The following is a 27,885-nucleotide window of genomic DNA, read 5'->3' on the forward strand; positions in this document are numbered from 1 at the left end:
GGGCATCAGTGGAAAAATGCTTCGCTGTTCAGAGTCATACTGAAGATGGTTGTACTTTCTATTTTATTCTATTCCTTGGGGGACTGTGGAGATACACAGTGGTAGGGTGGGGTGTTATTCCTGGAGGTGCTCTGCTTATGGTTGGAAGGTAAGAGTGGAATAAGCGAGGGCAGTTCTATCAAAACTGGGCGACTGAGGAATGACACTGGTGGATGATCATACAGTTGACCTGTACATAAGCTGAGACTGGTTAAAAAATGGCGAAGGATGGATAATACACCATGAGCATAACCACAGATTATGTTCTTTGTGACTTGATTGAAGACCATTTTAGCGCTGCAACAGGAGCAGAAGCTTGATTGGAGATATTCAAACAGGAAGTTGTCGGTGAGATAAGCATGAATCTGGGAGGCAACAGCCTATCCAACTTTACCACATGTTTAAAATTCCCCAGTCCTATTAATTTCCTCAACAATCCCCGTGCACTCTCCCTAAAATTGTTTTTATTGAAGCTTTTTTCAACCAGAATTTTTACATAACAGAAAATTAAACTAAAAATATTTAAGAAAACTAGGTGGCTGTTATCATTGTACAAAAAGAAAATATACATTAAATAGACAATTGCCCCCACCTGAGCCCCCCCCCCCCCCCCCCCCCCCCCCAGTTGCTGCTGACACTTTACTGCTCCCCTAGAAAGTCAAGAAAAGGTTGCCACCGCCTGGAAAACCTCAGCAAGGACCCTCTCAAGGCAAACTTTATTCGCTCCAGGCTGAAGAATCCAGCCATATCACTAACCCAGGTCTCCACGCTCGGGGGTATCGAGTCCCTCCACATTAACAAGATCCGTCTCCAGGCTACCAGAGAGGCAAAGACCAACACCTCGGCCTCTTTCGCTTCCTGCACTCCAGGATCCACTGACACCCCAAAGATCGCTATTGTTGGACTTGGCTTCACCCCGTGTGTCCAATATCCTGGACATAGCCCTCGCAAAATCCTGCCAGAATTCTTTAAGCGCCGGGCATGCCCAAACATATGGACATGGTCCATCGGACTCCCTGCACATCTTGCGCACCTGTCCTCCACCTCAAAGTACTTCTCATTCTCGCCGTCGTCATGTGAGCCAGTTGTACCACCTTAAGCTGAATTAAACTGAGCCTGGCACATGTTGCGGATGAATTCACCCTGCCCACGGCATCAGCCCACAGGCCCTCATCCAGTACATACCCTAGCTCCTCCTCCCATTTGCCCTTCAACTCCTCCACTGAGGCTTCCTCCGCCTCCTGCAGCTCCTGGTGTATGTCCGACACCTTCCCCTCTCCTACGCAGATGCCAGACACTACCCTGTCCTGTATACTTCGAGGAGGTAGCCGCGGAAATGTCCCCACATGTTTTTTGAGAAAGTCCCGGACCTGGAGGTATCTGAAAGCATTTCCCGGGGACAGACGGAACTTCTCCTCCAGTGCCTTCAAGCTAGGGAAAGTTCCATCTATAAACAGGTCTCCCATCCGTTTAATGCCTGTCCTATATCAGCCTTGGAGCCCCCGTCTATCTTGCCCGGAGCAAATCTATGGTTGTTCCATATCAGGGTCCAAACTGAGGCCCCCTCCTCCTTCCTGTGCCTTCTCCACTGACCCCAGACCCTCAGTGCCGCCGACACCACCAGGCTTGTGTATCGTGCCGGCGAGAACAGCAGTGGTGCCGTTACCAGTGCCTCTAGGCTGGTGCCTTTGCATGACGCCAGCTCTAGCTGCCCCCACGCCGACCCCTCCTCCATTACCCACTTCCTAATCATGGCCACATTAGCCGCCACAATAGTAGCGACAAAAGTTCGGCAATACCAACCCTCCCGACCCCCCGGCTACACTACAAGAACAGTCTTTTGACTCGCGGGGTCTTGTTTTCCCACACAAATCCCGTGATAATCCTGTTAACCCGCTTGAAGAAGGATTTGGGGATGAAAATGGGGAGGCACTGAAAAACGAACAGGAACCGGGAAAAACCATCATCTTCACAGTCTGCTCTCTTCCCGCCAGGGAAAGCGGGAGCATATCCCACCTTTTAAAGTCTCCCTCCATCTGCTCTACAAGCCGTGATAAATTGAGCCTGTGTAGGGCATCCCAGTTCCTAGCCACCTGTATACCAAAGTAACAAAAGCTCCTCTCCACCATCTCCCAATCTCTCTTCCTGGCCCCGAGCGTGGATTACAAACAGCTCACTCTTTTCCCCACGTTCAACTTGTAGCCCGAGAAGCTCCCAAAGTAACGGGGACAGGGGGCACCCCTGCCTCGTCCCTCGGTGCAGCCTGAAATACTCTGACCTCAGCCGGTTCGTGGACACAAGCTACAGGGGCCTGATACAGTAGCTTGACCCACCCTATGAATCCCTCCCTGAATCCAAACCTACCTAACACTTCCCACAGGTACTCCCACTCCACCCTATCAAAGGTCTTCTCTGCATCCATTGCAGCCACTAATTCTGCATCCCCTCCCTCCGAGGGCATCATATTAATATTCACGAGCCTCCTCACATTCGTGTTCAACTACCTGCCCTTGACGAAACCCGTCTGGTCCTCCTCGATCACTCCCGGGACGCAGTCCTCTATTCTGGTAGCCAGAACTTTTGCCAGGAGTTTGGCATCCACATTCAGGAGCGATATCGGCCTGTGGGACCCACATTGAAGTGGATCCTTCTCCCTCTTCAAAATGAGCGAGATCAATGCCTGCAACATCATCGGGGGAGGGTTCATCTCTCCTTTGCTAAGTTAAAGGTTCTTAGCAGGAGCGGGCTCAGTAGCTCCGAGAACTTCTTATAAAATTCTACAGAGAAGTCGTCCGGTCCCGGGGCCTTGCCCGACTGCATACTTGCTAGTCCCTTAACTCTCTCCTCCAACTCAATCGGGGCCTCCAGTCCCTCCACCCAATCCTCGTCCACCCTTGGGAACCTCAATCGATCCATAAATTGCTTCAACCCTTCCCCTCCCCTCGGGAGTTCTGACTAGTTCAGCTTCCCATAAAACTCCTTGAAGACTTCATTAATCCTCTCTGGGCTCAACACCGTATTACCCTCCTTATCCCTCACTCCCCCGATCTCCCTGACCGCCTCTCTCCTGCGAAGTTGGTGCGCCAGCATCCTACTTGCTTTCTCCCCATACTCGTAGACTGCCTCTTTCACTTTCCTCAACTGTGTCTCTGCCTTCCCCGTGGTCAGCAGATCGAACTCCGCCTGTAATCTCCTTTAGCAGCCTCCCCTCGGGGGGGCCTCATTTTACCCAACATGCGCCTCATGAATTCCGCATCATCCCAGTTCGGGGCATAGACGTTCACCAACACCACCCAGGCCCCATGTAACTTGCCACTCACCATTATGTCCCTGCCCCCCTTGTCCGCCACAATGCTCCCTGCCTCAAATGCCACCCGTTTACTCACCAGAATTGCCACCCCTCTGGTCATTGAGTCTAGCCCCGAGTGGAACACCTGGCCCACCCATCCCCTCCTTCACCTTGTTTGGTCAGCGAGTTTTAAGTGCGTCTCCTGCAGCATGGCCACGTCCGCCTTCAACCCCTTTTAATGCGCGAACATGCAGGCCCTCTTGACTGGCCCGTTCAGGCCCCTCACATTCCACATGATCAGCCTGGACGGGGGTTTGACCCCCCCCCCCCCCCCCCCCCCCAGCCATCTCCTTTTTTCGACCAGACACATGCCCGCATCCCCCGCGCGCTCCAGCCCTCCCGACGGAGGCCCCCCCAACCTGACTCTCCAGCCGTCCCCAACAGTTGGCTCCCCTTCATTCAGCAAAGCAGCACCCCAGCCCCCCATGCCAAGCACCCGCTTAGCACTGATTTTCCCCCCATTACGCTTCCGTAAGTCAGCTGACCCATGCCGACCCTGGCCGCTCCCGCCTCTATCTCCAATCTTACTATTGTCTCCTCCTTCGGGCCCCCAACCCCCCCTTCCCCACAGTGTAAGAGGGCAAGTGCCATCCAGATCCTTCCCGTGCAACAGACCACACAACCCGGGCGTTCCCCCACCCTCTGAAACAAAAACAGGAAAAGAAAAGCAAACAACTTAAATTCTACGAACAGTCTTACACCAGGCCAACACCCGGTTACGCATCTACGCCAGCGTGTTTCACCCACATGTAGCTGCCCCTTAGTTCAAGTCCAGTGTTTCGTGCTTAATGAATGTCCACACCTCGTCCGCCGTATCAAAATAATGGTGCCTGTCCTGGTACGTTACCCAAACTTCACCCTTTTGCTGTGGAGGGTCGTCTTAGCTCGGTTGAATCCCGCACGCCTCCTAGCCAGTTCAGCTCCCAAGTCCTGGTATATGCGGATCGCGCCATTCTCCCACTTACTGCTGCACTCCTTCTTTGCCCAACGCAAGACACGCTCCCTGTCTGTGAAGCGGTGGAACCTTATCACCATCGCCCTCGGTGGTTCGATCACCCTAGGCTTCCTCGCGAGGACTCTATGCGCCCCATCCAGTTCCAAGGGCCGCGGGAAGGTCCCCGCGCCCATCAGCGTCCCCAACATTGTAGTCACATACGTGCTCGCGTCCGCCCCCTCTGCAGCTTCAGGGAGGCCCAGAATCCGCAGGTTGTGACTTCCTAGACCTATATTCGAGATCATCCAGTCTCTCCTGCCATCTCTTGTGTAAGGCCTCGTGCGCCTCCACCCTGACCGCCAGTCCCAGGATCTCATCCTCATTCTCAGATACCTTCTGCTCCACCTCTTTTATTGCCTTCTCCTGCACCTTCTGAGTCTCCATCACCTTTGCCATGGAGGCCTTCATGGGCCCAGCATCTCCGTCTTCAGCTCTGCGAAGCAGCTCCTCGGAAAGTCTTGCTGCTCTCTCGACCACTTGGTCCGCGCCGGCAGCCACCTTGTCCTCCCGGACCCACTCCACTCGCTTCCCCGCAAGTGCTCTTTTAACAGCCCCGCTCCTGGTTCCCTCCATACAGCGGTGGGGGGAACCTCTCCAGCGTCCTTTCCCACACCGGTAATCACTGTCCAAGTGCCGTTGCCGCCCCGTTTAAAGGCCCGAAACTCCGATCCCGGTGGGTGCTGCCGTGTGCACGACCTATTCGGGACATGGCTGCTACCGGAAGAGTGCACTCTCCCTCGTGCAATCACATCATTCCGATAACGTGGATTGGCTGGGATTTCAGCGGCTGAATTTCCTGTTTCTTTAGGAGATGGGAAAATCCTGGCAAGATGGCTGAAGGAAGGCATTTCAATTTGAAAAGACTGACATTATCTGAAGAAAGTGCACTGTTTAAATTGTTGGGGGCTGGTTTAGTTCAGTTTTCTGGACATCTGGTTCATGATGCAGAGCGAGGCCAACAGCACGGGTTCATTTCCCGTACCAGCTTACCTGAACAGGTGCCGGAATGTGGCGACTAGGGGCTTTTCACAGTAACTTCATACATGTGACAATAAAAGGTTTGTGATTCAGAGCGAGGCCAACAGCACGGGTTCAATTCCCATACCGGTCGAGGTCAAGGCCCTACCTTCTCAAACTTGCCCCTCACCTGAAGTGTGATGATCCTCAAAAGGGAAATGCAGCCTAAGGTCATCTGAGACTACGGCGACCTTACTTACTTATTTAGTTAGCTTGTGGGACCAGGGAGAGATGTTTGATGGTCAGCAGTTTTGTGAGAATTGAGTTAAGGGGGTAGATGGTAAGTTTCATGAACAGTATGACACTGAGGAGTGTAGAGGAACAGGGGGACCTTGGGAGTGCATTGTCCACAAATTCCTGAAGGTCATGGGATGGATTGCTAAGGTGCTTAAGAAGAGATATGGGATAGTTTCCTTTATCAACTGCGACAGAGAAAGAGTGGCAGTTATGTCAAAATGTCTAAAAATAGTTAAGCCATTAGAATACTCGTACCGTTCTGGTCCTGGCATTACAGGAAGGATGTAATCACACTAAAGAGGTAGAGGGGAGAGGATGTTGCCAGGACTGGAGAATTTTAGCCATGATGAAAGATTGAACAGGCTGGGATTGTTTTTTATGGAACAGAGAAGGCTGATGGGAGATTTAATTGGGATGTATAAAATTATGAGGGGCCCCAAGGTAAAGTTGATAGGAAGGACATGCTTCCATTAGCAGAGACATCAATAAATAAGGGGGCATAAACTTCCCATTGTTGGTAAAAGCATAAGATGGGGAGTTGAAGAGAGGATTTTTCACCCATAGGGTAGTGGAACTCACTGTGTGAAAGGTATTACATGCAGAAAATTTATTGCCACTACGGAGATGCAGTTGAAGTGCTATGAGCTAAAGGGCTCTGGACAAAGAGTTAGAAAGTAGGATTAGGCTGGTATCGACTGTATGGGCCAAATTACCTCCTATACTGTAAATTTCTGAGATTGTATAATCCTATGAGCTCAGGGAAAGCACAAAAAGAGTTAGAATAAAGCTGCAGACGCTAGTGATTAGGAATAGAGCAGGAGTGAGTCTGCAGCAAGGGAAAGGGAGAAGTAAGAGAAGGAACCGAATGAGTGGTCTCAATCTTAGTGTCATTGAACTCTTCACACTTGATTGTGGTGAGGAAGGAGCGAGACAGGAATTTAAGGAGATAGTTGCTTGTGGGGAAATGGAACCACAAGCTATCTTTGCAGTACAGGATTCTCTTGAAGTAATAATAATCGGTTATTGTCACAAGTAGGCTTCAATGAAGTTACTGTGAAAAGCCCCTAGCCGTCACATTCCAGCGCCTGTTCAGGAATTGAACCCGCGCTGCTGGCCTTGTTCTGCATTACAAGACAGCTGTTTAGCCCGCTGTGCTAAACCAGCCCCAGTAGTGGGCAATTTGGAAAGTAAGGCATAATGAGCCATAACTTGCTATCAATATAACAGTGAGACTAATGGCACGAGGCATTATAAATGGGCCAATGGCACAGAAAATTCAGTTCAGGGAAAATCTGCAAATTAAACTCAGATATCCAAATGTTGCCATCCAATTCAAATTGTGCCCTGTCATCGTTCGGTTTGTGGAATGGAATGTTCCAGCCTGACTTCCTATTGGAATGCATTGAATGGTGTGAAGTTTTTTTAACAAATTTAAATGCCCAATTGTTTTCCCAATTAAGGGGCAATTTAGCATGGCCAATCCACCTACCCTGTCCATCTTTGTGTTGTGGGGGCGAGATCCACGGGGAGAATGTACAAATTTCACACGGACAGTGACCCAGGGCCGGGATCGAACCTGGGTCCTCGCCACCGCGAGGCAGTAGTGCTACCCACTGCGCCACCATGCCACCCAGAATGGTGTGAGGTTGATGTATTTGCATGGCAGATGTGAACATAACTCGTCACAGAAAGTTACGTCATGTCAGTTCAAGTCTTAAGCACTGGTTTACAGATGTGGATAAGCGTTGGTTGCAGCCAATAAATCTTGCTGACAGGAAAATAAATATCAGATATTGGGCGCAATCTAACCAAATTTCAATAAAGTCTCCTGACGAGCAGGTTTAGCCGGGTGTTTCCTGCCACTTGCAGCGCCGCGAAACACCAATCAGAACTTTGTTACAATCTGGGGCCAGTGGGGAATGCTCCACCCAGGCCGCAATTAGTCCCATTTCCTGCACTGAGGAGTTCTTCGGGCCGCCATTTTTAAATAGTGCCCGATCTCTCGACCTTCTGAAGTGACCCCCACATCTATTAGGGAGTCCTCGTGGGCCCCCCCACACCCGATCTCACATGGACAGGGCATCCCCGGGCCTGATCCCCAGCGCGGACAAAATGCCAGCCAGATACCTTGGCGGTGCCCCTGCCAGATGGCAGTGCCTCCTGGGAAACTTGACACTGCCAGCCTGGTACCCTGGTACTGATACCTGGGTGCCAACCTGGCACTGCCAAGGTGCTAGGTTGGCATTTTCCCCACATTGGGAATCGGGTCTGAAGGTGCCCTGACCATGTGAGGTGGGTGGGTGGGGCCCCGCGGACCCCCTTATAGGTGAGTTGGGGTTCTGGTGGGGTTCAGGGGTTGTGTCGGGGGGTTAAGAGATCGGTGCACCATCTCTTTCTGTACTGGGAAGTTCCAGCAAGTGGAGCCCTTCAGTGCAGGAAACAGGACTAAGTGCAGCTTTGGCGTGGCATTCCCCACTGAGGCCCTGGATTGCAACAGTCCCGATAGGCAGCATGGTGTTGCTTGCCGCTGCGAGTGCTGGGAAACACCCGGCTAAATGCACTCGTCACAGGACTTTGTTGCAATTTAGTTAGATCACACCCGAGCTGTTAGATCTCGTGAGGTGTGGCGAGCTGGGTCGATCCTGGAATAGGGATTACTTGGTATGTACTGACTGCATTGTGCCATCGTTCGGGCACAAGGCAGCCGGTAGATCGCACCCATTATCACTGGATGTTAAAGATATCAAGGGATTGGGGGATTTGATCTAGTTGAATAGTGGAGCAGCCCTGAGGGGCCAAATGGCCTACTCCTATCCCGAGGTTTATCTGTTCCTATTATAAGTGTGGAGTCTCATTCCTTCAGCTTGAATTGTTGGAGATTTTTAATATGTCCAATTAAATTTGTATTTATTTTTTCTTTTACTTTTTCTTTATTCCGTCTCTACTGTCTTATTCTAATCTTTCTTTCTCTTTTTTTCACTCTCTTCCCGTTCCTGATTTGACAGTGAATTCACTCCCTCTAATTCACACTGCTTTCTTAATCTTTGCCCTGTTTGTGTCATAATCCTTTAATCTAATTGGTTATTGAGATGCATGGTCACATTACTCACTCAGGTCCCAGATACCCTGTTTCCCTCACTGTGCCTTTATCAGCTCACACGCTAATATGTTATTAAGTCTCAGGCGGCCGAACGGTAAGGTGAATGCCAGTTTATATATGGTCACAAAAGATCTGCCTATGGCAGCACATATATGCACAGAGTAAAGTCCCATTGGGACAATCAACATGCAGGTCCCTGTCCGCGCCGGCCTTTGTACTGGATTCTTATGAGCCTTAGCTGTTCTGGCCTCCATCCACTAGCAGGGAAGCTTGTATCCCACGGGTCCCAGAGGGAGATCAGTCAGAGAATCCCTGTGGGCCTCCTGTGGGTTACTATACATGTCATTCCAAATATTTAAAAGCTTAAACAAGCAAGACCAAGTCAAGCAGAAGATGTTGTTTGATGGCCTTTTATTGTAAATTATGGCTCAATAATGTTGTGAATGAGATTTTACTCCTTTTCTAGTTCAAATCTTATACTCAAGTTAGAGGGAGCCCTGAACCCTGAACCCCAAGGTACTCAGAAATTACTTTTCCTGAAGTTCTATTTGCATGCTGCCAAGAAATGCAAAGTACAATTCTGACAGGAGGAAATCGTGTACCGTCATTGTTCTAACAGAGAATGTGTAATTGGAAGAGAAGTGAGGCTGTTCAATGGCTGCAGTCTGGTCACATTCCTCATGCATCACACTGGATTTTGAGCACGTCCTCAGAACATTTCTCCCCAGCTCGGCCAGCCCCCATCTCAGCCAGCATGTGCCTCACTCAGTCTGGCTCTGAGTCATGCGGATTCTCAGGTCCATCTGCCAGATTGTGCTGAGTTATCTGGAACTAATGGGACCAGCGATAGGGGACATCATTCACCCTATAGGCACACACACAGAGGATGGTTGCAAGGGTATGTTACTGGAGATGAGCAACACCCATGGGACTATGATCCGCATCAAGATGTGTTGCAAAAGACTTTGTGTTTATGGTACAAGTAACTGACAGATGTTTCTTTCTCTTACAGACATGAGGTGACGTTCCTGATAGGAATCTTGCTGAAAGTGCCTATACTGGGATGGAGATGTCTGCAGTCACGGGAAATGTGCTTGTTCAAGTTGAATTTGACTATGAGTACACAAGGGATGGGAAACTAGTCTCTATTAAGCAAAATGAGCAATATGTCCTTGTCTCACGAACCAATAATAACTGGTGGTACGTTCAAAGGCTTGACCAATCCAAACCATTCTACGTGCCAGCACAATATGTGAGGCAATTGTCTTCAGAAGGATCAACCTCTCCTGGGGTTCAGTCACTGAATGGATCTGATTCTTCTGAAAGCCAAAGTGGAGGAGAGGCGCCGGACACAGTAAATGTCTTGAAAAACCATTGTGACGTTAGGAAGAATCACAACGGACAACAAGGACAGGATCTCTGCAGTTCAGATCCGACCCAGGGGATAAAGAACCAGATCAATACAAGTCCTACTGAAGACAAGAATACTGCATTAAATTTAATGGGCAACAATCACCCTCCAATGGTGCATGGTTCAGAAGATCCTTCACAGAGTTCCAGTGTGAACGCACATTCACTACCATGTTACAGTGAAGTGCACAGAGCCCATGTAACCAATAAAGAATCCGAAAATCAAAAGTCCAACTCTGCCAAAGACTCAATACCGCAAAGCTCTGCAGTCAGGGTTCGGCCCAAGCCGCAAGCCAACCATGTCCAAAGATTTAGTCTGGCAGGAAGGCTCAGTACAATACAACACTTACCGGAAAGCCTCAATCCCGACCATAAGCTCAATATGGGAAAAGACGTTAGCCCATCAGAAAGCTTCTTCCCACCCCGGAGTGCCAGCTTTAGCCACGTGATCAGTTCCAAAAACCATTCTTCTCTGGGGATTGGTAATGTGATACTGGAACACCCAAAACCTGCAGAGAAAAAGGACTCTGCAAGTTCCAAGTCCCTTCCGCGAAGACCAAGTTATGATTCTGAAAATGTTTACGAATCAATACCAGATCTCCCGAAGCCAAAGTCGAAAACACAGAAAGGGAAGTCTCATGGCCAACCAAAGGTTAGTTAGTACGCATGAACGAAGCATTGTGGGTTCGGGGAACAGGACAGATGTGTATGAGTGAATGCATTGATTTGTGAGATTTTTGTTTGTGGAGGGCACTGGTCATTCATTCATAACCCCTTTCCTTTACCCAAGTTTCTTTTTCCTTTTTAGTCCTCTTTTCAGTTCAATTCAGTTTTTGTTTCCATGGCCAGTTTTTGTTTTTTTGTCGGTTTGTTCCCTGTTTCTGTGTTCTGAACCCCAGTCTCATCTCCCCTGTCTAATACAGCTATGGAGATTTGCTTCAGTTTTGGACTTTAACCAATATTAGTTGGTTACTTTGCATTTGTTGAGATTCCCAATCATGGATACAATCGGACAGCCTTACTTGAGTACATTGGACAGCCTTACTTGAAAATTTGAAGACCCTGGGCACGATTTTCCGAGCCCCGCGCCGGGCAGGAGAATCGCCGCAACCACGCCATGCCGCCCCGACACCGGCGCGCGATTCTCCAAGGTGCAGAGAATCGGCGCCATTTGCGCCAGTGCGTTTGGCGCGGTGCCGGTCACGGGCCGCTGTAATTCTCCGGGCCGAGCGGCCGCGCAGAAACGGTAGAGTCCCGCCGGCGCCGTTCCCCCTGGGCTGCCAGCGGGAACTCTGCACAAAGAGTCAGGGGGCGGCTTGTGGAGCGGCGGAAAGCGCTTCTCCGTGGAGGGGGGGGGGGAGTGAGGCTCCGATGGGGTCTGGCACACGATTGGGGCTCACCGATCGGCGAGCCGGCCTAGCCTCCCCCGGGCCTACTTTGTTCCGCTTCCGGCCCCAGAACCCCCGCGCCATGTTCCTTCGGGGCCAGAGTGTTGAAGAAGTCCCCCGCGCATGCGCGGGTTGGCGCAGCCCAACTGCGCATGCGCTGGTTGGCGCGGTGCCCATTTGGCGCAGGGAAGGGAGGCTGGAGCGGCGTTCACAACGCAGCGAACACTGAGGGCGCGATTCTCCGCTGCCCACAACGGGTCGGAGAATAGCGGGAGGGCCTTCCCGACAATTTTCACGGCCTCCCGCTATTCTCTCCCCCCCTCCGGCCGCCCCCCCCCGACACGAATCGCTGCTCGCCGTTATTTACGGCGAACAGTGATTCTCCGCAGGCCAATGGGCCGAATACCGCGGAGTTTGCGGTCGTTTTCACGGCCGCGATCACACCTGCTTTCAGCGTTCGGGAAAACGGCCGCAAAGTGCCCGTCCCGGACAACCATGGCACCGATTGGCACGGCCGGCCAAGGATGGCATGGGCCTGCGATCAGTGGGCACCGATCGCGGGCAGCGGGTCCGATACCCGCGCACTATTTGTTCTTCCGCCGCCCCGCAGGATCAGTCCGCGGGGCGGCTGAGGGGCATGACGGCCCGCGCATGCGTGGGTTTGACGCGTCTGCATGATGACGTCATGCGCGGGTTGGAGCCGTCCAACCCACGCACACGCGGCTGATGTCATCGTGCGCGTCAGTGCCGTGACTCTTGGCGGGCGGAGTTAGCGACATTAGCTAACTCCGCATCGCCGTGATTCCCCCGGCCCTGATACTAGCCCCGCCTGGGGGGGGGGGGGGGAAACGGGTCCCGGGACGGAGCTCCGAGGCTGGCGTGAAACACGGCCAGTTTCACGCCAGCCTTCATGGCACGCTGGATTTGCGGAGAATCGCGCCCTTAGTCTCCATTTTGGAGAATCGCACCCCCTTAATTTGAGCTGCAGAGTGAGGCTGGAATGGGTAGAGGGCTAACTTGCTGCTGGAGAGGATAAATATTTTATTTAGGATTGTAAGTCCCAAATTAGCAGAGAAACTTCCAGAAATTATAAGTACACTCACAGGATTGCAATTTGTAGACGGGAATATCATACAACATTAAAATAAGTTGTTGGAAACTGATAAATGTTCACCTGAGTGTACCAACTCAACCAACTGTATCGAAAGCAAGTTAACTTTTTATTTATATTATTTGAAGGATGTTGCTGTGCCCAGGATTATTGCCAAGATGCAACAAGCTTGTTCACTCTATACTGCAGTCCAAGATGTTTTTGAGAGTTTTGATAACGTGTCATCTGAATGCAAGGCCCTTCTCTCTTTAAATGTTTCACTTTCATTCCTCTTTCAATAACCTGTATGTCTGTATGTGCTGGCTTTTCCTTTCCGAGGAGAGAGTGAGACTACTCTGGCCAAGGACCAAGTTGTATTTAGCTGATGGGCTGTGCTTTACTGTAAACTGAGATAAGGCGTTTTGAACAACCCGCTTTTTCTAGGCTGCAGGGTTGTCCCAATGTAGCCCATTCCATGCTACCCTAGAACCAGAGAAACCTGACTACTGGGATACAGGTATGTGAATGACTGTTTTTGGTGGAGATTGGGACCAGAGCCTCTAACAGCATAAATGTCAAGCACTGGATGATCAGTGCTACTCACAACATAACACGTTGCAGAAACTGGTACAGGGGCTGTTTAGCACAGGGCTAAATCGCTGGCTTTGAAAGCAGACCAAGGCAGGCCAGCAGCATGGTTCAATTCCCATACCTGCCTCCCCGAACAGGCACTGTAATGTGCCGACTGGGTGCTTTTCACAGTAACTTCATTTGAAGTCTACTTGTGACAATAAACCATTTTCATTTCATTTTTCATTTCAAATGATGAATTTCTAAAGGCTGCATTTAGCAACACATGTCCCAAGCAGAATGGAGATGATTTCTCATACAAACCTGGAGACCACCCTGCTATAGGTGAATAATATTGACTCTACAAACATAATTTTTGTTCAGTATCTAACTGCATTTTGCTGGAAAGATAATCTTGTTTTTATCAGACTTTGCAGTAGTTCCAACCATGAGTACTGTTTGGTGTAGTTCATGTAGTGCATGGTAAAATGGGACTGAGCACGGCTTTGTCAAAGGGAGGTTGTGTCTGACAAATCTGTTAGAGTTCTTTGAGGAAATAACAAGCAAGTTAGACAAAGGAGAACCAGTGGACGTGATTTATTTAGATTTCAAGAAGGCATTTGACAAGGTGCCGCATAGGAGACTGTTAAATAAGTCAAGAGCTCATCGTGTTCAGGATAAGATCCTGGCACGGAAAGAGGATTGGCTGACTGGCAGAAGGCAAAGAGTGGGGATAAAGAGGTCTTTTTCAGGATGGCAGTCGGTGACTAGTGGTGTGCCTCAGGGGTCTGTGCTGGGACTACGACATTTAACAATATATATTAATGATCTGGAAGAAGGTATTGAAGGCACTGTTGCTAAGTTTGCAGATGATACAAAGATCATCTTTGAGGAAGCAAGGGGGCTGCAGAAGGACTTGGACAAGCTAGGAGAGTGGGCAATGAAGTGGCAAATGAAATGCAATGTGGAAAAGTGTGAGATTCTGAACTTTGGAAGGAGGGATCTAGGCATAGACTATTTTCTGAATGGGGAAATGCTTCGGAAAGCTGAAGCACAAAGGGACTTGGGAGTCCTTGTTCACGATTCTCGGAAGGTTAATGTGCCGGTTCAGTCGGCAGTTAAGAAGGCAAATACAATGTTAGCATTCATGTCAAGAGGGCTAGAATACAAGATTAGGGATGTACTTCTGAGGCTGTATAAGGCTCTGGTCAGACCCCATTTGGAGTATTGTGAGCAGTTTTGGGCCCCATATCTAAGGAAGGATGTGCTGGCCTTGGAAAGGGTCCAGAGGAGGTTCACAAAATTATCCCTGGAATGAAGAGCTTGTCGTATGAGGAACGTTTGAGGTCTGCACTCATTGGAGTTTTGAAGGATGAGAGGGGAGCTTATTGAAACGTACAAGATACTGCGAGGACTGGATAGAGTGGACGTGGAGAGGATGTTTCCACTTGTAGGAAAAACTAGAACCAGAGGACATCATCTCTGATTAAAGGGACGATCCTTTAAAACAGAGATGAGGAGGAATTTCTTCAGCAAGAGGGTGGTGAATCTATGGAACTCTTTGCCGCAGAAGGCTCTGGAGGCCAATTCACTCAGTGTCTTTAAGACAGAGATAGATAGGTTCTTAATTAATAAGGGGATCAGGGGTTATGGGGAGAAGGTAGGAGAATGGGGATGAGAAAATATCAGCCGTGATTGAATGGCGGAGCAGACTCGATGGGCCAAATGGCCTAATTCTGTTCCCATGTCTTATGGTCTTATGGAGACTCTTTTTAAATAGTTTCTGCTGTAAAATAGTCACTGCTGTTAATTCCGCCTTGCCTCTATTTCATTGGCTGACTGAGTGAGTGGTGTTAACACCTCAAATTTTAAAAATAAACCTTTTTACTGGGTGGAAACTTATATGACTTCCCTCCATCAAGCTCCACTTCCCCGACGTTTGCGATTGAATCTGTCACCGCCAGCTGTGTAAAAATGTCATCCTGTGTCACCAGTTTGTGTTGTTACACTAAAACTTAATTTTCTCACTGCTCCTTCTTAAGCATTTTCTTGCTGATCTGTTAATTAAAACATACCGCAGATGCACATGCTTAGAAATGTGTACTGCAACAAAATAGTATCAAAAATTAAAATGTTTTGATGTACCCACTTATAAACCAGGCTGACTGCTATTTAGTCGCAAGGTGACAAGATAATTCGGAATGAAAAATCACCTTGGACTCACCTTGGTTCACGTATCCAGCATCCCTATTCCAGTATCCGATTGCAAATGCTATTCCAGCATTTACTCCGCTACTATGAGGAAGCCCATTCCAAGGCCAGATCTTCTGGTCCTGCCGAAGGTGCCCGCTCTGTGTCAGGTTCCCCTGTGGAGGGATGGGTATGCCACACTAAAACGCTGTATACATCACGGCCAAGGGCGAGCTGCTTCTGCCCTCGGGAAACACACTGCGGGTGTTTGTGAGGGAATCTCCCACTCTAAATGTTGAACATTTTCTGTGTGCAGCAGAATTCCTGGTATTGGTCCTAAATGTTTCTTTAAATATTTTGCAGATGTGTCTCTTCAGTCGAAGTTTAATGTCCTGCCATGGCGAGTTTGGTGGCCATGCAGGAGTGTGGTATCACCACCGCTTTGTCTCTTCCCCCCCCCCCCCCCCCCCCCCCCTCCCCGATTCAATCTGTGCCAGGAAGGTCCACGAATGACTTTCCCACCCTGCTGTCAGCTCAGACCTTTAGCTGGGTACTTAAGAGCACTTAAGAGCCTAGTCCCACCGCCATATTTATTATTAACCGCTCCCCATGCACGGACCATGACAAACAAAACCATGCGGGTTTGCTTGCAGGCTCTCTGGCAGAAGGCACTCAGAGCCTGATCTGACTTGGCATTGCCAGTCCCTGTCCTTGATGCCCCACCCTCTCTGCACCACAATCCCCCCCCCCCCCCCCCCCCCCCCCCCCCCCCCCCACTCCAACAATCCACCTCCTGCCATCAATCACCTGTGGCGTGGGATCCAGTGTCGAATGGCTTGGGTGGGTATCGTACCGACAGAAGCCACCACACCACCTCTCCCCAGTGGCGCTGCTGTTCGATAGTGCTGCTGACTTTTGATCAATCAGCAGTTTTCGGCAGATGAGACCTCTGCCCTGGGAGGACCTGCCACTTTCCGGTTAAGTGCTTGAGGGCACTTAATTCAGCGGGCCTTCCCTAAAAGATGCCACATGGAGTTCCAACTGTCTCAACAGTGAGCCGTCACCTCCGTTAAATACCATTTCTTGTCTACTCTACCAATTCAAATTGCAGAAATGTCCTGGTTTTCCATTCCCTTTTTTACTTTCAAATTGTTGTGTTTCTTCCCACACCTAATGGTGCATAAGGCAAACTTACATCTGTTTCCAAAGCCAGTTATTCGTGGAACAGATCACGAGCCTGTCCTCCGGGGCTTGTAGTATGAGCAATGCCTCTCCATATTAAGCATGGCTAACCAAGAGCCTCACCCGCCCTTATTGCCAGCCATTGGCATGTTGGAAGGATTTTAACAGGTTGACAATCAATCTGTTGGTTGCATAGTGATTACACCTTGGCCATGAAGTGCTGAGGTGGGACTCAAAGGCAGTACCTCTGGCTCAGAGGCAGGGACATTAACCACTGTACCACATTCTCATCAAATTATACAGAGAATGAAATAAAAATAGAAAATTCTGGAAAAACTCAGCATCTCTGGAGAGAGTAATAGTGTTCACCTTTCGAGTGCAATATGATTCTTCTTTGGATCAGCGAATGAGGGCCTGGTAATCAACAACAGTCATCAAAATGTACGCTTCTCTTGAGCTCTAATAGGAAATAATAAATAAAATTGCATTGTACTGGAAACTCTGAACTTAATAACTCGTATAACTGGTATTATTTCCTCTCATATGGGGCGGAATTCTCCGCTCCCGCGCGGCATCGGGAAGGCCGTCGTGAACTCGGCTGAGTTTCACGACGATCTCGGAGACCGCTCCTCGCACCCTATTCACCACCCCCCCCCCCCCCCCCCCCCCCCCCCAAGGGGGCTAGGAGCGGCATTCCGTAAATCTTGGCCGCCGGGCCTTGACGCTTGTGTCAAGGCGGTGCGCCGAGAATGACGCCACGGCGGCACCTAAGTGACGTCAGCCGCGCATGCGCAGGTTGGCCGGCTCCAACCCGCGCATGCGCCGTTGTCGTCTTCCCCTCCGCTGCCCCGCAAGATGTGGCAGCTTGATCTTGCGGGCGGTGGAGGGGAAAGAGTGCGTCCCTTGGAGACACCGGCCCGACGATCGGTGGGCACCGATAGCGGGCCAGTCCCCTCCCGAGCACGGCTGTGGTGCTCACTCCCCTCTCCGCCCCCCACAAGCCACAAACGAAGCTTTGGTGCCATGTTCACGACGGCAGCGACTAGGAGGGAACGTCAGGCTGCTCGGCCCATCTGGGCCGGAGAATCACCGGTCGCCGTTAAAAACGGCGAGCGCCGATTCTCCGAGCGGGGGGTGGGAGAATCGCGGGGGGTGCCAGGGCGGCGTGTCGTGAGTTGCCCGGCCCTCCCGCGATTCACCCACCCGTTGTGGGGAGCGGAGAATTCCGCCCATGGTGTTTCCAATAAGAAAAAGTGCAACATTTCTTGTTGTGCTGGTCACTAAACTTAGCGAGAGCTTTTAGAAATGTTTTAAGAGTGTGGTCACTCATGTTTGTGTTCCTAGAACATTTAAACTTTGCCAATAGAGAGTGGAGTTTGTACACGTGTTCTGATCTGTAGCCCCCGCTCAAACTAGGGAGTTTGAAAAGTGTGCTGCAAAGGTGTAAATTGATTTCTGAATGTAATTGACCGTTGTAATTAAATTTCTCATGTTTGTAGATGATACCAAACCCGGGGTTGGGGTGAGGAGGTTGGGGAGCAGTAGAATCAGGGGAGATAGTTGCAAAATTGTAAAATGAGTTCAACAACATATGCAAGTGGGCCGACATTTAATGCAGAAACAGGGAACGTCTGACACATTGAAGGGAAAATGAAAGAAGTGCACCATGCGCATTGTTTCAAAATCCCTCCGCATGAAACTAAAACACAGCTAGGAATGTTTGTCTTCTTCCTTGGTGATCACTTGCTAATGAGTATGATTGCTTAAGAAACTCCTTGTGACTGGTCATGGCTTCTGTGGGTTCTTGCAAGGCTGATGAGCCTGATCCGAGATTCGCATCATCGGCTGCACACTTGGCAGGTGTTTCTGGACGGCAGGATTGGTCCCTGGTCTCTAGATCGCTGGCATTCCTTTCTCACACTCCTTTTTCGGGCCTCCTCTTTCCGTTGGGTGTCCTCAAAGAATTGTGTCCCTTCAATCAGGAGGTTCCTCCAAGTCGGTCTCTTCTGTGCAAGGGTCTCCAGATGTTGACGTCAATGTTGCCTTTCTTGAGGTAAGTCTTCAGGGTGTCTTTGAAGTGCATCGTTTGCCCTCTTGTTCGGGATCCTTCGTTGAGCTGGGTAGAGAAGATTTTCTTTTGCGGTCGGACTCTGACATCATAAGCACATGGCCGTCCCAGTGGAGTTGGTTTCTGATGATCAATAATAACCAATTATCTTTATTATTGTCACAAGTAGGCTTACATTAACACTGCAATGAAGTTACTGTGAAAATCCCCTAGTTGCCACACTCCGGCGCCTGTTCGGGCACACAGAGGGAGAATTTAGAATGTCCAATTCACCTAACAGCACTCCTTTCGAGACTTGTGGGAGGAAACAGGAACACCCAGAGGAAACCCACGCGGACAAAAGGGAGAACGTGCAGACGTCACACACTCAGTGACCCAAGCCGGGACCCTGGGGCTGTGAAGTAACAATGCTAACCACTGTGCTGTCGTGCCGCCCTGTGATCATGGCCTCAATACTGGTGCTCTTGGCTTCTTCAAGGACACTGATGCCCTTCTAGCTGATGCAGAGAATCAATTTCAGACAGGGTTGATGGTACTTCTCCAGGGCCTTGAGCCACACTTCTGAGCCCAGAGTAGTAAATTTAAAGCAAAACATGTCTCTCCAACAGGCAGCATCAATCAACAGATAAATTAGATATTGTCTGAGCAGTGGAATACATGTCAAAGCTGCTTGTGATCACGTTATACAAGTTCTCCGGTTGGACATGCAGCTCCGATGACCAAGAAGACAGACATTGAACTGTACAGAAGAGAACCATAAGGTTGATTCCAAAGAAGTTACTCCAATCAGGAGAGACTTTGGGTCTTCAACTTAAACTGAACCAATGAGGTACTCTCATCTCATATCATTAAAGATCCAGAAAAAATATGAACCCAGCTTGTTACTTTAAATTAAGATGCAGGAGTCAAAGTAGGGGACTCGTAACAAATCATTTAAAAAATGCCATTGCACAAGGGGCTGGGATTCTCCGACCCCCACGTCGGGTCGGAGAATTGCCGGGGGGGGGGGGGGGGGGGGGCGTGAATCCCGCCCCCGCTGGCTACCGAATTCTCCAGCACCGGAGATTGGGCGGGGGTGGGAATCGCGTGGTGCCGGTCAGCGGCCTCTCGCAGCACTCCCCCCCCCCCCCCCCCCCCCCCCCCCCGGCGACTCACCGACCCGCGATGGACCAAAGTCCCGCCCGTTCTTTGCCAGTCCCGCCGACGTAAATTAGACTAGATCCCTTACCGGCGCGGGCGGGCTCCAGGGTCCTGGGGGGGGGGGGGGGGCACGGGGCGATCTGGCCCTGGGGGCTGCCCCCACAGTGGCCTGGCCCACGATTGGGGCCCACCGATCCGTGGGCGGGCCTGTGCCATCAGGGCACTCTTTTTCTACGCACCGGCCGTGTCAGCGTCCACGATGGCCGACGCGTAGGTGAACCCCCACCCCTGCGCAAGCGCGGGGATGACGTCAGCAGCCGCTGACGCTCTTGCGCATGCACGGACCCGCGCCGGCCGGCGGAGTCCCTTCAGCCCCGCTGGCGTGGCGCCAAAGGTCTTCCACACCGGCAGGCGGGGCGCAAACCACTCCTGCGCCGGCCTAGCCCCGGAGGTGCGGAGGATTCCTTACCTTTGGGGCGGGCCGATGCCGGAGTGGTTCACGCCACTCCGCCCCGCTGGGAACCCCCCCCCCCGCCCCGCCGGGTACGGCTTTCCCTGGCGGCGGGATTCTCTGGTCCCGCCAGCAGCGCATCCCCGTCCACGGATTTCCTGGTGGTGCGGAGTGGTTTCAGTGGGAAATCCAATTGACAAACAGTTGGACTAGAGAATCTCGCTGCAGGCAAACGCCGTGCTCCCTCCCGCTGCTGGAAAATCCAACCCCCTATAAGAAATAAGATGCTAAATGCGTGGGCGGGGTCCAGGACCTCTCCAAACAAATTAATTAAGATGGGGGGAAAATCACCTTCCTCATCCATTATTGTCTTGTGATCTTGGAAGACAAAACCAGATTTATGATTTTTTTATAAAATCATAGACAAAGGGCTAATAATTGTGAACACTTCTTGCGGAATAATCTCTAGTTTAACATGAATTTTCAGAATTACTTCCAGGTGACTAATCTATTTAGGACTTGCGTTGGAAACATCTGGTTCTCATGTGAGGCGCAGGCATATGTCTACCTATTTGGAATAGATAGCTTCTTGACCGAGACAGATACACATATTCCTGAACATCGGAATGCCCATACACTTGGCTGGGACAGGGGAGATGACCTTCATAAAAGTATTTACTGTTTCTGTCTGTAAGAAGTGTGTTAGCCTCAGTAAACTGATGAGGACCAGGGCGAGGCAGCAATGCAAAACCACTTCAATCGGCTGTGAAATTGCCTTGAACCCAGCCCTCAGTCAAGAGTTTGCACAGGCTGAACAAAGTTCACGAGGGAATAGGTTGTACAAGCTTATTGAAGGAGCAGGTTCGATGGGCAAAGTGAACCTTTCCCATTCCATATCTTTTAAATCCACATTTATATTCATCCAGCGACAGACAACAGCACAATCTAACTGAAGCATCCAAATTTGATTAGACCAGTAGCCGGGGATTCTGTTTTTAAGTTTAACTGAGTACTTCAGATTATCACATGTCTCCAGCGGAAACATCTTCCCTGCAAAGTGTAGGCCTGTAATTCTTATTTTTGAAAAGATGAATTGGTCCTGAAGAGATGTAGTGCAGATTCATCCAAATGGCTTTGGGGTGAGGTTGGGGATTAATTATAAGAACAATGTTGCATAGACTACGCTTATATTTCTTTGAATTTATACGGTTGACAGATGACTTGATTGAGCTGTTTAAAATGTTCACAGGATTTGATAGAATAGATGCAGGGTAATTATTTTCTCTATGGGTATGGTTGCCAACCCCCCCAGGGTTGGCCTGGAGTCTCCAGGGGGTGTGCGGTCACAGGGAAAAATCATCGAGACATTAAAGACTTCAATATTTTCCTTGACCAAATATTGAAAATGGAGGGAAAAAAGGTGTTTGGCTGACAGTCAAGCATCATCTAAATGGATAATGAGTCTCTTTGCTTTCCGATTGGTAGAGGAAGCCAGTGCGTCACGACAATCAGTGTGTTGGCTGACTAATGGATGGAACATGGGAGAAAGTCATGTGATGAAACCTCCAGGAATACATTCAATCACAGTTGGCAACCCTAAAAAAAAAGTTCTTTGTTCTTGTTCTTTTTGTTCTAATGTGAGGGAATTGAGCGGGCAGTCTTAAAATTAGAGGTAGGCCATTTTGGAGGGAACTCGAGAAATACTTTTACACAGCAGAAATCTGGAAATCTCTCCTCCCCGAGACGTCTGTGGATGCTAAAACCAAGACTGTGTGGAGCATTGCACTTTCTCTCCGTGTCTGCGTGGGTTTCCTCCGGGTGCTCCTAATTTCCTCCCACAATCCAAAGATATGCAGGTTAGGTGGATTGACTGTGCTAAAGTTTCCCCTTAGTATCCAAGGATTAGATTGGTTTGAAGGGTTACGGGGATAGCGCGGCGGAGTGGGCCTCGGTGGGGTGCTCTTTCGGAGGGCTGGTGCAGACTCGATTGGCCGAATGACCTCCTTCTGTAGTGTATGGATTCTATGATTCTGTGATGTTTGTTGGGTGGAGGTGCCAAGGAATATCAAGTTTGATGGGTAATAGGAGCTGAGTTGCAATCAGTCATGCTCTAACATGGTTCTCCCCCCCCCCCCCTCTCCACTGCGGCATGTTTCCAGTGGCGGAGACGGCTTGCCATTGGCTGCAGGCAGGATCTTCCGGTCCTGCCGATGTCTACAGCGTTTCATGTGGCTCACCTGTCCCGCCACCAAGAAACCCGCGGCAGGGGGTTGCCTTCGGTGGGAAGGGCTGGAAAATCCCTCCCTCTATATTTTGTCACTCTAATCTCTTATGGTAGTCCACTCCTTTCAATCCACTATTGGCAGCTGAAATTTCAGGTGCCTTGGGCATAAGCCCTGGAATTCTCTCGTGAAACCTCTTAACCTTTCGTTCTTCCAATTAAGACATTCCTCAGAAGCTACCTCTTTGACCAGGTTTTTGATCATCTATCCTAATGTCTCCTTCTTTGGTTTTGTATCAATTTCTGCCTGATTATGCTCCTGTGAAGTTTGGAACAATAAAGGTTCTTTATAAATGTAAGGTTTTTCATAGAATTTACAGTGCAGAAGGAGGCCATTCAGCCCATCGAGTCTGCATCGGCTCTTGGAAAGAGCGCCCTACCCAAGGTCAACACCTCCACCCTATCCCAATAACCCAGTAACCCCACCCAACACTAAGGGCAATTTTGGACACTAAGGGCAATTTATCATGGCCAATCCACCTAACCTGCATATCTTTGGACTGTGGGAGGAAACCGGAGTACCCGGAGGAAACCCACGCACACACGGGGAGGATGTGCAGACTCCACACAGACAGTGACCCAAGCCGGAATCGAACCTGCGACCCTGGAGCTGTGAAGCAATTGTGCTATCCACAATGCTACCGTGCTGCCCTTGTTTTGTTGTGATCATATTGGCATCTGCATGCACGTTCTGCTGTTGTCCTGGATGTTTTGGGAGCCTGATGTAAATTATTTCTGAGCTTCTGATAGAAACACATCGTGCAAGCCGTGATGATCAGTCTGTCTGTGAGTGCTGTATACATGGAGACAGGCTGGGGTCTGGAAGTAAACATAAGAGCTGGATTTTCACAGAAACTGTAGACACCAAGGCCCTTTAAAAAAGAAAGCCGGAACCCGAACGTGGGATTCGCAGCCCCACTCCTGATCCTGTCAATTTTCAGCGGTGCAGCAGGGCTGCAGGTTGGTGTGGGTCATGAACCTGCACCCTGCCTTCTTGATCTGGCTGGCCCCATTGTGGGCATCTTCAAGCCCCTCAGCAAATTCTGGGCCATCTTTTCAAGGACATGTGGTTTACGCCTCTCAGAGGTGTAACGAACCATAATCTGGAGGGAACATTTTGAAAGATATGTTCAAAAGGTTTTATTTGTGCCCTCAGGCCAACCTATGCCCATCTTCCCACGTCCCATGGCTGCTCATACCCCCGCATGCCAAACTTAGCTCTTCTCTGTACTCTGTTTTTATAGGGTTGATTGGTTCTGTAAAATCGGCAGATGTGAAAAAGCTTTAAAAGATGTGATTCATTCATAAAAATTGATTTTACAACAACCCTATAAAAGTGTCAATTATCCAAACTCTTTAGTATCAATAGCAGAAACTTCAAGTACTTGAACACTCTTTATCGTGTGTAAAGAAACATTGTGTAATTGACAGACTAGTTCATAGCGTAAGAGCTGTCAATCAAGCACCATTTTCCTTCAAGCACAGCTATTTCAAGAGAGTAATGGAAGTCTGGGCTCTTAGCCAAGGATGCACAATGTGTCTTGTACAAAGGCTACTCTGGGTGAATTGGCATGGAAGTGCTATAGGTTGGCATGGAGCTTATGTGAGGCCATTGCAGTGTGTGGAGGGGCATAATTCGGCCTGGGCAGTATAAGGAGTTGGCGGGTGGGTGGGAAGCATGAGATGGCATGAGCTGGCGGGATGGGGCATGGGGAGTGTGAGCAGGGATGAGGGCTTGAGGGCTACTTTTTTTTTTAGAGATTTCATTGTAACTGGGATCCAGTCCCAGAGCACCAAGGTGGGGCCTTTTAAACAGCATACGTGAGCACCTAGCAGCCCTTGTGGCTGCCCCTGAATTATTTCCAAGGAGAGTGGGCCTGACTCTAGCACGCACCTGTGCCCACCCCCTAATGAAAATTCTACCTTTCCAGGCAATTTCCCCCAAGGTGGGTAGACAGGGCCAGGAAACTTCCTGACTCCCACTACCCACCTTGAGGATGAAAATCCAACACAAGGGGTTTAAATGTGCATTTAGGTCATTCTCCAGAAATAAATCAAACTGCAATATGAAAGCAGTTTTACATTCTTATATTTATGCACCTGCCTTACTTTCAGTTACACCGGAACAGGTGGTGTTTCCATAGAACATACAGTGCAGAAGGAGGCCATTCGGCCCATCGAGTCTGCACCAACCCACTTAAGCCCTCATTTCTTCCCTATCCCCGTAACCCAACAAATCTTTACTGATGGAAAGTATTGAATAGTTAGTACTGTATACCTCATCCAGACATAACCTCTTAATTGCACTATCCAAGTGTTTCCATTTCCATTTAGCCTGCCTAATATTTTAAATTAATATAGAAATATTTAATGGAAAATAAAGTAAGAAAAAAAGCAATAAAAATTGGGAATAAGAATACTGGTCCAAACTGGTCTTGTGTACCTTAAAATGGAATACCAGTAAAAACTGGGAAATAAGAATATTGGTCTGAACTGTTTTCTCCCCATTGGGCATGTTGGCCATCCATTGCCAGCCTTGGCTTAGTAGTAGCACCCTTGTCTCAGAGTGCAGGGATTACAGGTTCAAGCCTCAGGCTTGACACTTGAGCACAACATCTAGGCTGATAGTGGGGCACTGAGGGAGGTCTGCATTGTTGGAGGTGCTGTCTTTGATGTGAGGTTGAATTGAGCCCCTGTCTGCCCTCCCACGTGGACATAAATCCAACGTCACTACTTTGAAGAAGAAGAACCGAGGAGCTCTCCCTGATGTCCTGGCTTGTATTCATCTCTCAGCCAGCTTCACCATTATTGCAGGATCATATTTCCTATATTATAACCATTTCATTGGCTTTAAGAGGCACTAAAGCATTGCAATTCAGGAGAGCGAGATCATGCGCAAAGGACCTATAGGCGCAGTTTCTCAGTTCCACCACTAGGGGACCCCATTGTGTGATGCAGAAAGCCATCCTGAGACAACCAGGCCTCCCATGGAGTTTGAGGCCTACCCTGTAGTTGCTGTTTGAACAGGGATGGACTTCAGCCTATGGTTTGCTTTGAAAATGAGATGTACTCACAATGTGGGCAAGGCTAAACTCCAGAAAAAGTCTCAAAATCTCAGGGGATAAAAACAGAGCTTGACTTAATCATCACCGCCCTTGACCTTTGAGGGTAGGCACCATGCCGACACCTGTTTTCCACAGGTATTTACAAAAAAAATTTTTGAGTTCCCAATTCATTTTTTACAATTAAGGGGCAATTTAGGGCGCCACCGAGCTGCCCTTTCCACAGGTATTTCAGCATTTATTTAAGATTCTCCCTCATGCTGTTCTTCCACTTGCATTACTATTGTTGCAACATCATTTCACCGATGTGATAAGTCTGTGTAAAGAAACAAAAATAGACATTTGCATTTATATAGCACCTGCCATGAACTCAGGATATCCCAAAGTGCTTTATGACTGCTGAAGTGCTTTTGAAATGCAGCAGCTATTTTGCAAGATCCCACAAGCATCAATGACGCTATGGCCAAAAATCGTTTTAGCGATAGCAGAGGGATAAATATCGCCCAGGACAACATGTTCTCAAAGAGTAACATGGATTATTCTCCTGTCATCTGCAGAGGCTGAGTCAGTTTAAAGGTTTAATCCGAAAGATGACAGGCAAAGTTCTCCCAAGCCCCAATGGCGGGTGGGGTTTAGAATTCAGTGGGAGGCCCAAAAAATGTTTTTACGCCAGTGTGAATCGACAGTGGGATCCCCCAATTGTGCCCGCCATAGTAGATTGGAAAACCCGCTGGAGGTTGGCGTAGAACTCATTTGCATCTAATGGGGTTCAGATCAAGGCACAACCACCCACGTCCAATTGTCTGCGGCGCAAGTGGGAAAACACACCGGTGCAAAACCCGTCTGGAACAGCGTGGTGTGTGTGTTGGGACTCGCCTAAACAAGCCTGGAACTGCCTCCGGGTGTGCAAGATGGAGGTCAAAGGCAACCCTAGATCAACCGTACACCACAGCAATGGATGGAGAAAGCTTCTGCAGATGGACCTTGCAGATTTTGGTGTACCGGTGGGGATCCACTTTCCAGCCTCAGAATGTTCCCGGAGATCCATCTTTTTTCTCAGGAAGTCCATCTTCCTTCTTTGATAGTAGGTCAGTGATGTTGGGCGCCTTTTCAATATGACACTCGGATAGGAGGAAGGAAAACACACCATCAGGCCTGCCCTGCCATGGAATATGGCGCAAAACACCTGGCGACATAATTAATGAGGTCGGGGCTAGGAGATTTGGCTTGTTTTCCCACCAGCCTCTGCAACGGGAAACACCCCTCGTTCCCACCCCCGCCACTGGACTTAGTCCCCAGATGGGAGAATTCCGCCCAGCAGCTCAATTCTGTGCTCAGGGCCGGGATTCTCCCCTACCCGGTGGGGTGGGGGGTCCCGGTGTAGTGGAGTGGCGCCAACTACTCCGGCGTCGGGCTTCTCCAAAGGTGCCGCGCCGGAGTGGTTTCCGCCAAGCCGACTGGCGGCAAAACCGGCGCCAACGGCCTTTGACGCCCGCCGCCCAGCGTCAGGGCTGGCCGAAAGGCCTTCACCGGATCGCGAAAGCGCCGGTGCGTCAGCGGCCGCTAACGTCACAGCTGGCGCATGCGCAGTAGGGGGGGTCTCTTCCGCCTCCGCCATGGTGGAGGCCATGGCGGCGGCGGAAGAAAAAGAGTGCCCCCACGGCACAAGCCCGCCCGCCGATCAGTGGGCCCCGATTGCGGGCCAGGCCACCGTGGGGTCCGATCGCCCCGCGCCCCCCCCCAGGACCCCGGGGGCCCGCTCGCGCCGCCGGCACCAGAGGTGCTCTAATTCCCGCCTGTGGGAGAGGCCTGTCAGTGGCGGGACTTCGGCCCATCACGGGCCAGAGAATCGCCGCGGGGGGCACGCCGATCGGCGGGGCGTGATTCCCGCTCCTGCCGATTCCCGGGTGGAGGAGAATTCCGACCACGGCAGGGGCGGGATTTACGCCAGCCGGGGGCAACTTCCCGACACTGTGGGGGGGTCGGAGAACTCTGCCCTCGATCTCTGAGGTGGAACTATGAGCCTGTGACCTTATCACTCAAAAGGTGGGATTGCTGTCAAGGCAGTGATTTATGTGGAATTAATAGGTTGAGTTTTCAAACTGCGTAACTTTCAAAGTTGTCATTGCATCAACTCAAAATACATTAAATTCTGACAGGACCGCTAATGCTTTTCCATCTGTTGCATCCGTGGATAATTTAAATAATCAAAAGAAGAAATAGCTTGTGATGATGTCGCTCCCTTCACACCCCAGAGGAGTGTTACTGCCAATGGGGTACTAACATGGAAATAAAGTATCAGAGTGAACATGTTAAA

General features: G+C 49.9%; 1 protein-coding gene across 3 annotated transcripts in view; it reads left to right on the plus strand.

The window, feature by feature from the left end:
* Window positions 1–27,885, plus strand: part of LOC119954069 (rho GTPase-activating protein 27-like) — a 242,032-nt gene that overhangs the window by 49,627 nt on the left and 164,520 nt on the right. For all 3 annotated transcript variants that reach the window (XM_038778892.1, XM_038778894.1, XM_038778893.1), the window contains exon 2: window positions 9,749–10,798. In XM_038778892.1, the coding sequence (XP_038634820.1) occupies window positions 9,800–10,798 (999 nt within the window). In that variant the 5' untranslated portion in view covers window positions 9,749–9,799. The remainder of the gene's footprint in view (window positions 1–9,748; window positions 10,799–27,885) is intronic.

The sequence above is a fragment of the Scyliorhinus canicula genome, chromosome 19, assembly GCF_902713615.1.
Source record: "Scyliorhinus canicula chromosome 19, sScyCan1.1, whole genome shotgun sequence".
Lineage (NCBI taxonomy): Eukaryota > Metazoa > Chordata > Chondrichthyes > Carcharhiniformes > Scyliorhinidae > Scyliorhinus > Scyliorhinus canicula.